The 17,501-nt window shown below is 35.0% G+C and overlaps 6 protein-coding genes across 6 annotated transcripts; 3 read left to right on the top strand and 3 right to left on the bottom strand.

The window, feature by feature from the left end:
• Nucleotides 1-1,273: 1,273 nt before the first annotated feature.
• RO3G_02904 (uncharacterized protein) lies at nt 1,274-3,024 on the top strand (the record flags this gene model as incomplete). The annotated part of the gene is made up of 6 exons (XM_067657495.1): nt 1,274-1,550; nt 1,598-1,871; nt 1,915-1,966; nt 2,098-2,124; nt 2,178-2,371; nt 2,421-3,024. 6 exons carry the CDS (start codon nt 1,274-1,276, stop codon nt 3,022-3,024), a joined length of 1,428 nt encoding a protein of 475 aa, XP_067513596.1.
• A 690-nt stretch (nt 3,025-3,714) lies between these two features.
• Nucleotides 3,715-5,109, bottom strand: RO3G_02903 (uncharacterized protein; the record flags this gene model as incomplete). Its single annotated transcript, XM_067657494.1, has 2 exons — nt 3,715-4,678; nt 4,757-5,109. 2 exons carry the CDS (start codon nt 5,107-5,109, stop codon nt 3,715-3,717), a joined length of 1,317 nt encoding a protein of 438 aa, XP_067513595.1.
• Nucleotides 5,110-7,613: 2,504 nt separating this feature from the next.
• On the bottom strand, nt 7,614-9,078 carry RO3G_02902 (uncharacterized protein; the record flags this gene model as incomplete). The annotated part of the gene is made up of 4 exons (XM_067657493.1): nt 7,614-7,728; nt 7,820-8,055; nt 8,111-8,755; nt 8,821-9,078. 4 exons carry the CDS (start codon nt 9,076-9,078, stop codon nt 7,614-7,616), a joined length of 1,254 nt encoding a protein of 417 aa, XP_067513594.1.
• Nucleotides 9,079-10,371: 1,293 nt separating this feature from the next.
• RO3G_02901 (uncharacterized protein) lies at nt 10,372-11,755 on the top strand (the record flags this gene model as incomplete). Its single annotated transcript, XM_067657492.1, has 3 exons — nt 10,372-11,446; nt 11,500-11,668; nt 11,710-11,755. 3 exons carry the CDS (start codon nt 10,372-10,374, stop codon nt 11,753-11,755), a joined length of 1,290 nt encoding a protein of 429 aa, XP_067513593.1.
• Nucleotides 11,756-12,405: 650 nt separating this feature from the next.
• On the bottom strand, nt 12,406-13,837 carry RO3G_02900 (uncharacterized protein; the record flags this gene model as incomplete). Its single annotated transcript, XM_067657491.1, has 7 exons — nt 12,406-12,556; nt 12,606-12,736; nt 12,789-12,895; nt 12,949-13,476; nt 13,532-13,594; nt 13,650-13,701; nt 13,781-13,837. 7 exons carry the CDS (start codon nt 13,835-13,837, stop codon nt 12,406-12,408), a joined length of 1,089 nt encoding a protein of 362 aa, XP_067513592.1.
• Nucleotides 13,838-15,110: 1,273 nt separating this feature from the next.
• Nucleotides 15,111-16,825, top strand: RO3G_02899 (uncharacterized protein; the record flags this gene model as incomplete). Its single annotated transcript, XM_067657490.1, has 6 exons — nt 15,111-15,156; nt 15,317-15,377; nt 15,431-15,492; nt 15,606-15,882; nt 15,932-15,997; nt 16,048-16,825. The coding sequence occupies 6 exons, from the start codon at nt 15,111-15,113 to the stop codon at nt 16,823-16,825; spliced, it is 1,290 nt and encodes a 429-aa protein (XP_067513591.1).
• Between the last annotated feature and the right edge of the window lie 676 nt (nt 16,826-17,501).

Here is a 17,501-nt window from a genome sequence, read left to right as displayed (position 1 = left end):
TTCCCACTCGCCGTCTTGATGAAAAAGCATGTAGCCATATTGCAGTAGCAAAACCTTTAAGCAATAGACTCTTTGAATGTAAAAAAAGAACATTACAATTTGATTCTTTCAACAGGTCGCAATTTATCTTTGCTGATTGGCTGTTTAAAAGACTACCATTTATGGCTGCAGGCACTGTATTACCAGGACTTGAACTTTAAGATCAAATAAACTCGTTACACGGTTTTTTAAGAATTTTTTTATGAGCACGCGATCTCTAACGACGATGGGCTACTTTCCTAAAATATAAAAATATATCAAAGTTGGCGGGTTTTTACACAAGACTAGAAGAAATAGAAGGTACTTTTGATACGTGAGAAATTTAAATTTATGATTTACTCCCTTTGTTTAATAAAGTCTTTCTCATCCTCTCGTGAGTTCAATTGTAAAGAAAAAAAAAAAAAAAAAAAAAAAAAAAAAAAAAAAGAGTAAGGTTTGATAAAGAAGAGTTTCTAGAAGCAATAGAATATTTTACCTTTTTTTTTTATGTAAGGACGCTCATCTTTAAAAACGCATTCCTTAAAGTTATATAAATTTCTATATGGTTTTACATTGTAGGTATAAAGAAAACAATAACTTACACGACGCGTTAATATGAATATATAAAAAAAAAATACGGAAGCAAATGACCGAATCATAAGTGAACACAGAAAGTAGGATTTGCTTTTATAAGTCCTTGTTTAATAGTTAGTAATCATTCAGCTGTTATCTTTTGTAAGAATTAAAAAAAGAAGGCAAAAAATAAAAAATAAAATAAAAAGATAGTCGGGTCATGTGCGTCAGAGAAGTTTAAGACAACCCATTTGAGGAAGAATAGACAAGTTAAGAAAGTAGGACAAAGATAGTGATACTGTTTTGATAACCAACAAAAAAGAAAAAAAGAAGAAAAAAAGGAAAAAAAAAAAAATCAAAATAAAAATATAAAAAAGCAATCTTCCAATTTCATTCCTCATTCTATTTAATAAATTCACATTTACCTGGTAATAACAATACAAGTAATAATACAAGATGAATGAAAATAAATTAGAAAAAGAATAAATCAAATATGAACAAGAAGTTTGTTCACAATATAAATAAGTACTACACGTGTAATACCCTGTATTTTCTTTTTTCCCTTACAAAAAAGCTTAAAAAAAAAACGATAAAGTGAATACGAAAATAAACTTTCTCTTTCTCTCTTTCTTTCTTTTCCTTTGAAGGCTTTTTTGATTATTATTATTTCAGAGTGCTGTACATGAGTTATTCAAGTATTGATGAAAGAACAGACGATTCATGGCGTAGACCTTCTGTTTTATCATCCAGTAGTATAGCAACATCAAGCAGTGGTGGAGAAGACAGCTTTCAATCTTTTGATACTTTTGCATTTGAAAAAGATTTTTATCAATCGACACCAAGCGGCAATGAACTAAACACGAATGCAGCAAGTCATTATTCTCAGCTAATTGATGACTTGGGTATCATTGATGATATTTATTACTACTTTAATGATGAAAATGAAGCAGAAAGTTATGGTAATAGAATTGATATTAAATCTATTTTTACTAAATATTGTCTGTAGAGAGACAAGTGGCAGATACAGCAAGAAATGTCTCACAGAAGCAATACACTGTTGAACAAATATGCCAATCAGAAGAACAGCTTGTTCAGGATTTAATCGCATTTCATCAAGTCTATCTGGTTCATTTGCAAAGATGGACTCAAGAATCAAATAATTCTGATTTATTTACAAAATATCCACAACTCTGCAGTCGAATCGCTCTGGATGATTTGATTGATCAAGTCTTGAGCCTCATTCGTATTCACAGACAATTCTTGAACGATTTCAAAGAAAGGTAAGCAAATCAAATATTGAATCAATGCACTCATTTGGATTAGGCTTGAAATGTGGGGACCTACTCAATTTATATCAGATGTGTTTTCTAGTTTGGTAAGCTTTATTTCATTTACCTCTTAAACTCATCCCTTATTCCCATTCAGTTGGAGAACTTGTCTGTGTATGAACCATTTTTAAACTCATACCCTAGTACAATTGTCAGCATTAATACTCTCTATTCAAAGTCATCTTCTTTTATAAAGTTTTTAGAGGTAATGACCAGGACAGCAGACTGTTCATACTGTGTATTAACCCATTTGATTAGTCATGTATGTTTAAATCAGATAAACCCGTGAGAGATTTACTTTATTATTTAAAAATTCCTCTTCAAAGAATTTCCTCTTATGCTTCTGCTTTATCATGTATCGTCTCTGTCACAGAACCTTCACATCCAGATTATCGCGCTTTGATTCGGATCGAAGGAAAATTTAGATACCATGAAAAGAAGCGTAAAAACTTGTAAGTTGTAAAACCATAGAACAATGACGCTCACTAACTGTCTGTATAGAATAAAGGATCGATTGGCTCATATAAGAGCATTAGAGGCCTCTAGATCCGTCCTGAGCAGTCCAGCCACGGTCACATCCACCCGTCGACTTTACATCACCGGCCTTCTCACCCGCGTCGACCTATCCGATCCCCAATCATTCAACGACACACGCACCTACCTGCTCTACAATGACTACTTCTTTTACTGTCAAAAGACAAAACCTTCCAACAAGAAATCCACAATGCAAAAGCTGCAATACAAAGGTCTTATCAATTTAAGAAACGCAGAGATCTCACCGCTATCATCTCAGGTCATTGCGAAAATAACCGAAATCAAAAAACACTCTGTCTTGACCGCTGCCTTCAAACGAGGAAAAAACACGGAAAGGGCACCGGTGGTGACTGCAGTCTATGGATTTCAATTGGCAACACACGAAGTCTCTGTAGAGAATAGCAGCGGTACGGTCTTGCCGGGTTCTATGCCTGGCAATGGCATTGCTCCACCCCAAGTCAATCTCGGTAAACAACAATTTATCATGCGTACTCAAACAGAGGCTGAACAAAAAGCTTGGATGTATTTAATTGAAAAAGTGATTCATCATTTATCGACTAGAAAAGCTTGAATTATTCTTTATATGCCCACTCCTCTCCATTTCATCACCATATACCTTCCTTTAATATATTCACTTTTAATAAAACTTGATTACGGCTGGCCCTCATGTTATTTTACTTCAATTTGAACATTATTTGCAACAACAAAATGTTATGACCTAATTTCTATCATTGGATCCTTGTTAGCAAAATGGAGGGAAAAGACAGTAAAAAAAAAGTTTAGTTATAATGCATCAAATAAAGAGAAAATAAGCTTGAATGGTGCATTAGCCAAGTATTGTATTCATTCTCTAAACAAAAAAGAAATGTAGATATCACAAGACAAACTTGGAGTCATCCATCATAAAAAGTAATAAATGGTAAAAATGGAAATTCGAATGGTATGGCACAAATGCATAAAAATGAAAGCTTCTTATCCATCTTCCTTTCATACATAAAGGTACTATAGAAGAAGACAGACGTAAGACAGAGGAAGCGAAATTAGTAAAAAAAAAAAAAAAAAAAAATTAAATATCCTGTTGCTGGTCACATAGACACCCAAAGAAAGCTAACTAACCTTCTCACACAGTTGTATCCTCTAGCTCCATTTACACAGTGATCGCTATCAATAATAAAGAACTCGCCTCTGTTAACGTCAATACATTGTAAAAAAAAATTGTGAATCACCTGAATGATTTATTTAAAAAAAAATGTACAAAACGTTATGGATGAAATGAATGAAAACTCTCCTTTCGACGTGGTGGCAATCGTGCTTGTTTTGGTATAAAATCTGATGAGGGGTGCTGATTCGTATAGGGCAAGTATTGATGAGGTGTGTAAATCGATGCTTTAGAGGAGGCAGCAGCAGCAGCAGTGTTTTCGAGAGGCCGTTGCTCTTGATGCTTGACGGTCTGTTCGACCTTTTTCAAAAATTCCTTGGGTGACATGTCCATTTCACTCAAGTTTGGATCCTTCAAAAACACTTCCAGATCTTGAGGTACCAAACTGAATTCACTGCAGGATTCCAAGATGGTCTCAACGGCGTGAATGGCAGTAAACGATTCATCTTTGAGAGGATCTTTGGCGCATAGGATGTTGGGTGCAATCACGCGTGCTAAATTTGGAATGTCCATCCGACTGCCCAGCTCATCCGTGACGTGTGAATAGGTCGCAACCCACCTCAAAAACAAAAAGAGAGCCTCCATTGTCACTCGATTTGTCATGGGCAACATGCAGCAGGCCAGATGAAGTGCGCGCTTGCGCCGTTCGGGCTGCTCAATTCGATCAGCACACATAAAGAGCCCGTGAAGTCGGTGGGTCATTAAGGGATCCGGCAGGTCACGAAAGAATTTCTTGAGAAGAGCGGCTACCTGGACTGCATTTTCCTCTGTCAAATCCACCTCGGCTGGCGCCTTGTCCAAGGCCTCGGTGAGTTCCTTTAAGCGTCGATGATTTCCATTTTTACGAAAAATTCCTTCAACCGACATGTCCTTCTGTCGCATGGCCGTGATCGCATCGTCGATAAATGCGGCAAGCCGCACAGGTGAGGGCCCCAAGGCCAAGTTGGATTCAACGCCAGTTCGATCAGTCAAGGTATCCAGTGGAACGCCAAAGGTGCCCATCGATTTCGGCTGGCTTTTTTTGCTTCTAAACGGGAAAAACTTGCCCCAAATAGAAGATTTTTTGCTTTCAATCATGTTTAATAATTCAGTGCTCGAGAAACTCGAGCGAACATACGGTTCGATCTGGACCACAGCTACATACCGAATGATCATGTATTGAAGCGCAGAGAGTTCAGAAAGGTAGATGCGCTGTGTGCGTGGTTGAAGGCAAGGCTGACTGATGCTACCAGTCACAGCGGCTGCGGCCATATGGGGTAAATCATCCAGTCCTACGCTCCTTCGGTGTAAACTGTCAGTACGGGTCGGTAACGCGTTATGGCCGCCAAGCAAGGTGGATCGTTTGCTGGCCATTTTGAAGGATCGCGACATTTTTCGATCGAGTCGTGTGGTAGATGAAGAGACTGTTTTTGCATCCTTGATTTCTGTAGGATAAATATTTTCCAATTGCCCTCTTTCTTCAATCATTTGCTGGAGTTCTTTGGATGCACCGACCATGTTAGCTGGAACGTCCTTTAAAATGTGACTTGCTTTAGTATGATTTAACTTGGTAGAGTAATCCACACTTGATAGTTGGGAATCTGGAAAGAAAGATAAAAAACCAAAATGAAAATAGACGACAACCACCCTTTATACCTGTTACTTGCAACAAATTACAAAGTCGACTGAGAGCAACCCTCAAAAGATAGCTGTATTGTGTCAGTTTAGAGACATAGCTGAACGAGTACGGACTTGCGTTGACGCATGAGAGACAATGGAGTTGAACATTGATCATGGTCGTTGAATCGATTTTAAGTGGGCAGGCGCATTTGAAACATTTGAAACAAGCAATATGCCAACGATAATCACCGTGTCTCATGCATTGGTCTTCAATTATGTTTTTACATTCCTGGCAGTAATCTGTGTTTTTTGCATGAATCAGACGTTGGCTATCTCGACTGTGTCTCTCCTTGCCGGGTATTTCCATCAATCGAGCCAATAAATGAGGAATGGCAACTGATTTGCCCATCATCATTTCCTACAACAATCAGCATATAAGAAACTATTTTTTTTTTTTTACTTTGCTAAACTCAAAAAGTGGCTTTATTACCAGAGATAATGCAGCATTTAATGTGAGTCGGATTAATATTTTCAAATAATGAGCTAGGCCAGTAACCAGGGATAGTAATTCTTGCGTGATCCCTAATCTTTTCATTTCCATATCGCCTATTCTGGATAGTAAAGAAAAGAAGTTGATGATCTTTTTACAAAGCATCTTGGCTTCTCTAGCGTATTTAAATTCTGCATCATACGAGGGTTAATTGACTATATAGTGTTGTTGTATATACTTTAGTACCTGGCTGATGATATTCTAGATAGATTGCACATATTTTATCAATGCCTGCAAATAGCGCTTCTACGTGAACAAGAAATCTTTCTGATAAACATATACTTTCGATATAGGAACCGTTTGATACATGTAGTAACATTTCCGATATACACACAGCCGAGGATTCTACAATGCATAAGTATTCAAGATGTGAGTTCATTACGGTTTACCTTCAAATGCTGATAAAACAGACCAAATACTAATCACTTTTTCTTCTGTTTCCTTTTGAAGTTTACTCAATTCATTTGCAGTTTGTGGCATAGTCTCTGTATTGGCATGTTATTCAGCATGCACGAGTATTTCCGCTTTAAGTTTTCCTTACTTGTTGGATATTGGTCTCCTTCTTTTAATAAAGGATAAGCAATTTTAACACCCCAAAACTATGATGACAGGTCAAAGGTTGCATAATAGGACGGTTGCAGTGAAATACCTTTTGAATCATATAACATTCTGGGTGCCAGTGATCTACTATACTATTCTCTCTTTCAATTTCAACATACTGTTTCAAGATCGCCATGTTGCAACCAGCACAAGCTATAGCAAATCGAGTACTGTAATGAAAGTGACAATAGACTTGCCTATCATGTTCATAATAACAGTCATCAGGTCCAAATACAGTAGAACAATCGCTGCAAGTAAAGTGTTCAGGGTGATATTTTTTATCCAATGCAATAATGTAAGTGCCTAGCAGAGGTTCGTCGCACTCTGCACAGACAAGTTTTAAATGTTTAAAATAATCTCTCTCACATAATGGTTGGCCTTGCTGTGTTGGATGAGGTAAATAACTTGAAGCAACAGGTGCATCACAATCCTACACTCATTATTTCAATTTAAGCTTTTTATTATTGTGAATAATTGTCTAATTACCCAGCAAGTGAAACAAAGCGGGTGAAAAGCACCATCTAATGCTTTTACAAGCTGCTCGCCTAAAGGCAAACTACATTTTGAGCATGTAAGTGTATGTTTTATTGAACTAGGTGAATCAAGTGTCATCTTGTATCTTTCATAAATAAATAAAAAAAGGGGAGGAAAGAGGGAAGAGGAGAAGAATAGCGGAGAGAAAAAGGGAAGGAACAAACGAACAAAAATCTATAAATTGATCTATGAATATCTTGAACCTTCAAGTATCACTTGAGCCATAGCGTAATCACCGTCATGTGAAACGGATACATGTGTTTGGTGAATACCATACAGTTGGCTATTTTCTATTAATAATACTGGTTTGCCTACAATAAATGAGAAAATTAATTTTTATTGTTGCTTTTTATTACTTTTGTGTACCAGCTTCTTTGATTACTGTTACTTGTTTCCATTCAAGTCTATGAGCAGGGTACAATGCTTTATAAACAGCTTCTTTTATACACCACCTAAACTAGAATTAGCTTACATATGCTCTTGTTTAGTTATATAAAGCTACCTTGTTGCCAAATACATCATGGATTGTTCATGTTGAAATGTCAAATTATTAAATTCTATTAATTCCTTTTTACTTAGAATTCTTTTTGCCAATTTTTCTCGTCCTCTTCTAATGACGAGTGAACTTAGGCGTGGCAAGTGAAGTATATCAACACCAATCCCTAGTATCATTTATTAATTTTATTATTAAAGAAAAGCAAGAAAAGAAAAAATCTTTTCATGAAATAGATAAATAAGAGTTCATTCTTTCATAAAAACATCCATCACACACACGACACCATTCACCACGTTCTTGCCCATTCTTGTTATAGAATAGTGACAGTTGGTTATTACTGTGAATATGACATACTGCCATTCCACAACTACATCATAATAGAGTCAAAAACCAATTTTTTTTTTTTTTTTTTTTTTTTTTTGGCTTACCAGCGACAGTGGTGCCTTCTTTGGAAGAAGCCGAATTCTGTTTGACATTGTTTCTTTACCCTTCTACCTTTATGTTCATCGTCCATAAAAAATGAAAATTGACATCGATCACAGTCTGTCCATTCATTTTGTTCTTTTAGACGAAACCGATTTGAAAGTCGAAGGGATCGATTCAAAGTGAATTTATATTTTAAGCAAATAATACTTGTAGTATGTTTATAATATTTTTGAAACCGCTAATAAAAAAGAAGTCAACATTTTTAGTGAATTGACAGCAACATGCTCACTTACTTTGGGTAATAGACCTGGTTCAGTTGTAACACATACACCTGAAATAACCACATCTTTTGTATAACCAAATCGATCGTATTCTTCATTATCAATCTCACCTGTTCCAGCAAGAAGACCAAACCATTCACTTAAACCCCACTTATATTTTGCTAAATTATAGGCTATCTTTGTTTGCCAATCGGGTATATTGATTTCTGCTTCTTCTTTAATGATTGCTGCAGGAGGAGTAAGCAAGGGTTCATTTAATAGGAGGTCTAATTTGACTAAAAGACTTGATTGAGCATCTAGTATATGATCCAAAACGATTGTTTCTTGATCTTTTAATGCCGACATATGTGTTTGTAATTTGACAAGTTCCACATCATTCATATAATGGTGATTCATCATTAATGTGGACAGTATCTTTTCTTGTCCCTTTATAAACATCCTTTTCCACTGTTCCTCTTCTTTATCTTCCTTTTTTTCGAATTCTTCTTCAGTATGTGTAGTGGTTGTACTTGAATTCATGCTGCTATTAGCTGTTTTTTGTTGTTTAGTTGAACTTGTTGTACTACTGGATTGTATATCTGAATTGACAAGAACATTTCGATCACATCCAGCACAAATGTGCCTACGCAATTGATCACAATCATGCTGAAGCAAGCTCTATGATTTTTTTTTTGATTTAATACATTTGCTAGACAAACCATTTTACTTCCTGCTATGTTTACCTCTTCTGAAAGTCTTTTTGGAAAATCCACAGGAGATTCAGACGTTTCAAGGGATACGGATGCTTTTTTATCCATAAGCGAATTCCTTTTTTGTAAAGTGTCTAAACTGCTTAATTTTTTTGTCGCTGTACGTTTTTTTGTAGATACATCTTTGAGCTTAGCTAGACTTGAAGCTGTATTTCGAGTCACACTCGATTTTTCTGTTGTTGTGATGCTTTCTACAGGGCGAATACTTTTACGTCGTCTTGTTATTTGCATATAAGTTAAGGAGAGTGAAGAAGAAAAAAAGTTTTCTGGTGAAGATAAATAATTTTTATATAAAAAAAAAGCAACTGATTTATTTCACAATCAAAGATTTTTTTTATATTAATAAAGAGAGGAAGAGAGAGAGAGAAAGAGTTGGTTGAGACTACAAAAAGAAAAAGAAAAAGAAGAGAGAGTGTGTGTGTGTGGCAAATGGATAAAATAGAGAGAAAGGAGGAGGGGTGGGAGTATTTCTTAAAATCAATTTGTATATAAAAAATGTATCTTTTATGCAGTTTTCCTGCAGAAAAGTTTAAAAGAAAAATGAGGTTCATTTGTTTATTAAAACAATAGTTCCGTTGTCTCCCTATCGTCACACAAACGATCAATGTAGCCAGAGTAAGAATAAGAGAACTAAATGATATGATTAATAAGATTTAATTAAACCAAGACAATTACCAAACATAATCCAAATTCTCAGCTTGTAAGAATGGATGAGTTGACCCCGTTTAAGGAATTGAACTCTTAGGTTTAGATGGTTCATACGCATGGCTACACTGTTGTGCATTTTACGAGTTATGTCTAATCGTTTGATTACCCAATTTGAATGATTTTCAATTTTATAAATTAAATATCGAATGTCATCCAAGAATGTTTGTATCCATTTCTTTTCAAAAAGGTATTCTTCATCCAATGGCACAATCATCCTCCACCTCTTTTTAATATCCAAATCCAATTTGATTAACATTGATTCATATTCTTTTATTTCACATTGAATGATATTTATTCTTGCCATTTGTATCTTTAATAAAACTTGATCTTGTTTAATAGTTGAGATCTTTTCTTGAATTAGACGAGGTAAAATGGTATTGCAATCAATCAATGATCTATCTTTACTTAAATCAGGCAAATTGATTTCCATGATTTCCTGTCTTATTTTCCATAATTGAACATTTAGGGATCTTTTTAAAGAACATTCTTTCTTTTTTGATGGCTTTTTTATCTTTTCGTTTCTTTTCTTTGTTACTTTTTGTTCTTTTTAATTCAATTACAGTAATAACAATCATAATCCTTTTACATTTCAATATATTCTTTTTCTGTTTCCATAATGTTTGACGCGTTTTTTCTTTTTTCAACCTTTTCACTCGATTCACAAACTTGCCTACAAACACAAACTTTTTATGATCCAGTGATCCTTTTATCATCGGAGATTTTATTCTGCCAAGATTACACACGCACTCTAGAGAAAAAGGATAGAAATGTTTATTTTTATCCTCTTCTTCACACTCACACAAACATACAGTTTTAATGTCAACTACGACAAAAAGAAAAATTAGTTGCTCTACTTGCCGACAAAGAAAGATAAAATGTGATGGAAATAAGCCTTGTGAACGTTGTCGTATAAAAAAGATAGATTGTATTTATACAAAACCAGGTCAAGCAGGAAGACCTCCCAAGAATGCCGTTGTCAATAAATTTGTGCTCGCAAAACCCATTGAAAATGTAACTTGTCGAGAATTTATTTTTGAAAATATCGTCGGCTCTTCCAATTCTATTTATTTGTATGATTCGAAATCAAAGGGACTCGGTTATTATCTTGAAGACATGTTCAACACATTCGTACCTCCACTCATAAGCAATAATAATAAAAAAGCCTTGCTTCGAAAAGGCCCGAAACGATCAGTGAATGGTCAAATTGATGACTTGTCTCATTACTTTACTTGGATGAGTGTCGATCTCTCCATGATTATGATTCGACGTCTCTCAGCTCTCAGACTCACACAATATTACTATGTTGAAATTCTCCAAACTGCCATAGGCAGTGATCCTTCCAATACTTTCTTTGATAGTAATTCGAGTACACTTATCCTCAAAAATCCACTGAATGCATTACCACCCGACCAAGCCATACGGTTGATCGATTGTTTTTTTCTTGTTCATCCTTATTCCATCATGTTCAACAAGACTATTCTCTTACAAGCCTATTGGACTGATACTGCTGACCCACTCTTACTCTCTGTCATCTATGGTACAGCACTCTTCATGTCCCAGACTCTTGATGGTAAACCATTGACTGTTTGGGATAGGGATAATTTGGATAAGCGAAATCCGTTTTTAGAATACGCTCACATCTTGCTCTCAAAGGCATCATCTGAAGTCACCCTGAGTCGATATCAGGCCGTGATCCTGCTGGGTACTTTTGAGATCACATTTGGGTATGCCAAAAAGGGTGTTTCGCTTTTTGGATTGTCTTATATGATTGCAGATCAATTGGGACTATTTGATCATCAGTTGCCAAAGGGTCTGAGTCCAATTGAAAGAGAATTATTGCAGATCACCTTTTGGACCTTCTTTCAATGTATTATCCGAGGGTGTGTTGAATGTAAGCAAAACAAAAAATAAGGTCTTTCTTATGTCTAAAACTGTTATCGTTAGTGACCAGAGTGCCTCACTATGTACTTTGTTATCGATCCTATGCTTTACCACCTATCAACACATCTTCATCTCTTTCTTATCAATTTGATATCCAAAATGGGCACCCGAAAACATTTAAAAATTATCACTACTTGGTTGAATCCTTTTATATTCAAAGCGTCATCTCAAAGTATGCTTGCAAATACGCGTGTATTATACAAAAACCGCTAGACAATATGGAACAAGAAATCAATGGGGTCATAAAAGAACTTTATGATTTCATTGAACTCCACAGACACACATTTTCAGACTTACAAGCATTTACCTTTGACTTGCATCATTCTTTATTTGCCATCTGTTTTCGGTTTCTAAAAACCAAAAAGAAAAAACAGTTGGACCTGAACGACGCAGATTCTATACAAAAGATTGACCAGGTTTTACCAGAGGCTGTATCCATTGTTGACAAGATGCTCTGTTTTCTTTCCAATCATCCTTTTATCGAGCCAAGTTTGTTGCCTCGTGCTCTCATGACCTCCATTGTCGACATAGTGTCCAAAATCCTCATCCATCATTATACCCTTCAACCTACCCCAATCGTCTTGCAATCAATCGAAACATTAGATATCATTCTTTCCTATACGACCATGTGGAAACATTGGGATTCGGCTGCTATTCTGAAGCCATCAATTGTAGAATTTTTAAAAAAGCATAGAGATAATTCATTTTCCTTGGTGCCACTCAATCTATTCGATCCTTCAATACTCTTACAAGAAGCGGATTTATTCAATACATGTGGGATTATAGATTGGAGCACAATTAATTTTGATCCACTTGCTGCAAACTTTGTGCCCTAGTTTTTTTTTTTATACGCAAAACATTTTTATATAATATGAGCATGATATTTATTATTATTCATTAAAAAACTTTCTAACTTTTAATTTTTTTGCTTTCTTTTTCTTCATCGACTTCTTCTCTTTCTCGTTTCTCGCCCTTCTTAGCTTCTTCATCATCCTCTTCTCGTTTTAATCTATGTTCGTTTGTCACTTTTTCATAATAATCCCTTAATCCAAGAGCGTCACTGTGACAAATAGGTTATTACTACATTCCTCAACACAAAGCATACTTACCATAATGCCTCTGTTGATTTTGATCGTTGTAAGTTATTGTAAAGATCAGACCGTGTATGTTCTGAATCATCTGTATTCATGCATAAAATAGCATATTTCGAATTTTGAAAGACATTGTCTACATCAATACACTATGAAAAAGAATAAGCAACAAAAAATTTTAAAATAGGATTCTAATCGTACCTTCTTCATATAAGCATGAACAGTTTCATGAAATGACAATAAGCCTTCTTTTCTAAATGCTGATGGATTCAATTGGGCGCCTCTTGCAATCATAGCAGAATCCGCATCTAAACAGACCATTCAGTTCACTTTATCTTTTTATTCCCTCTTGATTCCTTACTCGTCAATTCCTTCACTTTTTCAACATCGGACCACTGCCAAACATCTCCGTTCACAATCACTGGTATATCTCTGACAGACTTGACGGCCTCCACCACTTCCTTTAATCTATCCCACTGTGCCTTTTGTGAGGGTCTCATTTCTCTTGTACGACAATGTACCGTCAACGCTTTGACTCCTGTGGCCGCAATCATCTTGACCAACTCTATCGTCTGCTGCTGCGTCTCCAACAGACGAATCTTGCAAGACACTGGCATTCCAGAGTGCTGAACCAGGTTTTCTAAAATTTTTTTTAATCGATCAGGATCAGTAAGCAGGGCGGCACCCATTCCTCCCTGGACAGAGAATTTTTTTGGGCATCCACAATTGAGATCCACACCGGCTACATCTTGTTTGAGAGTCAGAGCGGCCTTCAAGGCAAGATCAGGATCGGCTGTGCCGAGCTGAAGAATGACTTTGCCCTTTTCGTTAGGATGAGTGCTGAATGTCAAAGCACTTCCTTTACGATAATCAACTGTGCCTGTTGCCTCTAAATATAAAGAATTTTAGAAACTGATGATCTTTGTAGGATCTATTTTGCTTACTGTTGTATTGTCGAACAGATCCTATGATTCTCTTGTCCACTAATTCTTCTGTCCATACTAAATCTGTGTATTTTATATGTTTGTAAGTAACATTGAAAATTTAAATTATCTTTCTTACCTGCTCCATATTCAAGTGCCAACAAACGCATTGGTAAAGTACCAATTCGTACCTTTTAGATGAAAATGATTAGCCCTTCTAGATCCTGCAATTAATCTGAAGATTATATTTAATTTACTGCAAGATTTTACCATTGGTGCAAGAACAATCTTATTTGCATAATCAATATCAGGATGAGTATCTGTCATTATTGCAGATAAAAAAAAATTCGAGGGCAGTAACTTTTTTTTTTCTTACACAAAATCCATTTTGGTGATGTATCCAATCAAAATTCTTATTTATTTACTCAGTCATCAAGAAGATACGCCATGTTAACGATAAACTCCACATAAGAAATGAGGGTTATATAAATCATGGTTTATTCATAGCTTTATACTCGCACTCTCATTTTGATCATAGAGTTATCCTAAAGATATAAAAATTAAATATACAACTGGGTTAACGCATAACGGTAGCATGCTACATGACCGACTATCATTCTATCCTTTCAAATCATTGTAAATAAAAATTATAGTACAACATTCAAATAGAGCAAAAGAAAACAAAGTTATGTCCTTTATGGCAATTCAACAAAATATAATTTTTATTTTCAGGTACACATCATTATAAAAGTATACACAATTGCTAGCGCTTTCATAAGTGGTGTTTTTTAAATAAAAACCTAAGTGAGTAATCCAAAGCTCATTCTGGATAAAAGATCAATATTAGATAAAAGATCAATATTGGATAAAAGATCAATATTGGATAAAAGGATGAGTTCGGCGTTCAGTAACCCATGTGCCACAACCTCTTCCAATGAACTGTACATATTTAAAATTGTAAGCCGCTGAGGCTGCTAATGTACACTGTTTAGGACTTATTTATATTACAAAATTCTGCAAAGAAAGAAATGAGCTCTATGCTCAAGTATATGTACGCCTTTTTTTTTTTTTTGGTTTGAGAAGTAGATGACAAAGCTTCTATTAAGCAAAAGAAGGTTGCCACTCTATCTTTCTGCTGTTTAACAAAAAAAAATTTCTCTCAGCTTTGTGACCACTGAATATGCATTTCATTTAATCATGACTTATACAAAAAAAAAAATTAAATCACGAGAGATATTGCTTTAGATTTTCTCACAAAATTCTTATTGTTCTTAGTTTAGTTTATCAAAGTATAGCTTTTATCCTTTTACTATTCGAAAAACCTTTATTATTATTTGCTTCCGAAGTCGTACGATTCCATCCTTTGTTACAAGAATTTGTGATTTAGGAAAAAGTTTCTCCGATTTTTTACTCATTCATGAAGATTTTAAATATATAAGATTGAATAAAATATAATTTCCTTAGGTCAAGTTTATATTGAAATCAGGGGCAAAATGTCGCTTCTGAAGCAGAATCTAAATAGCTACCCGAATAATTTTTGACATCAGATATTAAAAACATGGCTTGTGGCGCATGAAGTTGTTAAGCCTCGCAAGCTTTAATGTGTAACAAATTGGTTGAGCGCCAAGAAAAGCTGTACTTGAATGGTAAGAAAATCTCCATTATTGGCTGTACTTTGTCAAATATGAAATTTTTGGATTCAGCAATAAATAAAAATAGCCACATTTAGTGTTTTTTTCTATTTAAATAAACTTTTTCCCCTATTTTCTTTCTCTATTTATTTATTTTATTTTATTTTATGAATAGTTCAGAAAGTGAATCATCTTGCCCAACAGAGCCTGGATTGTCTTCCTTATCTGGATTGTATGTAAAAGAATAAAAATGCTCAAAACTGAAATATTCAACGTTATTTCATATTAGTAACCCTGGATTAGATTGGTCTTCTGTTAAAGAAGATCCAACAGCTAACTGGCATGTTATTGGTTGGCTTGTTTGTCTGTTACTTTTATTTATAACATGGATCATATCACTTAGCACACTTATACGACACTTGCGGAATTACTAGTAAGCTTAATTTTTCCTTTTTTTTTTATAGACCTTTCAACTCATTCATACTCTAGTAATCCAGAAATACAACGGCATAAATTACGAGTCATATTATTTCCACCATTTTACGCGACATTGTCCTGGTTTGCTTATTTACGTTATGATTATTCTACGACCATCACCTTTTTTGCAACTTGTTTTGAAGCCTTTGCTGTTTATAATTTATATACCTGCTTACAAGCCTATCTTGAACCTTTCAGAAAAGAATTTGAAGGCTTTAAGGAATCAAAAGACACAAAAATCATGTTTATTTGGAAATTTCACCTGTAAAGCTTTATTGTTATTTTGTTTATCGTATATTAACAACTTTTATAGTAATTCAAGATGGGGAATGCATTATAGGATTATCACAGACTTTTTGGTTTTTCAATATCCTATTTGGTAACTTTGTTTACAAATAGAATGAAAAATGACTCATTTTTCTTTATTAGGTCACTCGCAGATGCTTTTATGTCTATATTTGCTGAATTAAAGGGGCGTTACTGTGAAGGCTCCTATAATTTTCACGGAGCCTATGTCTACTTGACTATCATCAACTTCATTTCACTTTCTATCATCCTTACAGCTCTTTTCACCTATTTGGACGTGTTCCATAGCGAATGGGAACGAGGCAAGATTAAGGCACATGGCATGTTTTGGTGTGTGAAGGGGCCGATCATGGTCATCTTTTACTTTGGTGAAATCCTTTTGACCATTCTGACTACAGTTGGCGTCATCAAGGGTACCGATGGCTCGCATGGAAGCATTGCCTGGCCAGCGGACGCTGTCAAGAACGGGATTCACGTAATAATTGTTTGTGTAGTCATGGTGGTTGTCAGTGGCATGATGTCGAAGTTTTTTGGTCCGGCTGATAATATTCAAGCAGCCATAGCAGCCGGTCAACAGAAAAAGAAGGGTGCCTTTGGTGCCTTTACAGACGGATATCTTGCTTATATACCCGAGTTCTTGTATAAGGTAATATGCTGTGGTGTAGACTCGGTTCACTTGATGAAGAAGCGTAAGGCGTTGAGAAAGAAAAAGAAGGAGCAAGAATTGAATGCTGCTGTTTCAACTAATGATACCAACGGATTACTAAAGGATGATTTCATGCAGTATAGAATGCAAGAGCTTAACAATGCATCTCAACCAAGCGCATACAGCAGCAATAGTAATACATCTCATCAGCCCAATCCTTATTCTAATCAGCAAAATAATCATATGCAACCGTAATTAATATAAAACCAACAAAGCGCGGAGAGTATGAAGTTTATTTGTATATTATAACTCTTAATAAAACCATATAATGACGACCTTATCATTTTAGAAAGCAGGGCAACAAAGTACACATGCGTTTCATTATCCATAATTAAGGCTTCTTTGAATATAACAATTTATTTACTTGTTTCTCTGAGATCTGTAAATTTGATATATCAAATTATTTATAGTGTATCAATTTTCCCTTTTTCTTATTTGTGCTATGAGAAGCTGCTGCTAATTTAGTATATTAACAAATGTCGAATTTCAAAACTTTAAGGATCCTAATGAAATTCCCAGATAAACTAGGAAAAATGTTACGAATTTCTCTTGAAACATTAATTGTAGATCAGCGCGTTTCTATTTAGTTGAATAAAGCTTTGAGACAAAGATTGCAATTGTACTTATATTTTTCAAGAAGAAATTATCAGATTTATTGGAATTGAAGTCCCTTCAAAATCTCTACACAACCTAGCAGCACCAATTTAAAAATAATTTTCAGAAGGCCAACTTGAGATTTAAATGAGGAAACAACATCTTACAACGGTATTGAGATTTCGAATTCACTAACTAGTATTGAGTATGGTGGTTTTTCACGACAACTATTATCATTTATCTCATCTATCACAGGTTTCGTTTGCATCCAAAATGT

Source organism: Rhizopus delemar, genomic scaffold, assembly GCF_000149305.1.
Source record: "Rhizopus delemar RA 99-880 supercont3.2 genomic scaffold, whole genome shotgun sequence".
NCBI lineage: Eukaryota > Fungi > Mucoromycota > Mucoromycetes > Mucorales > Rhizopodaceae > Rhizopus > Rhizopus delemar.
This window is presented reverse-complemented; position numbering and strand designations above follow the sequence as displayed.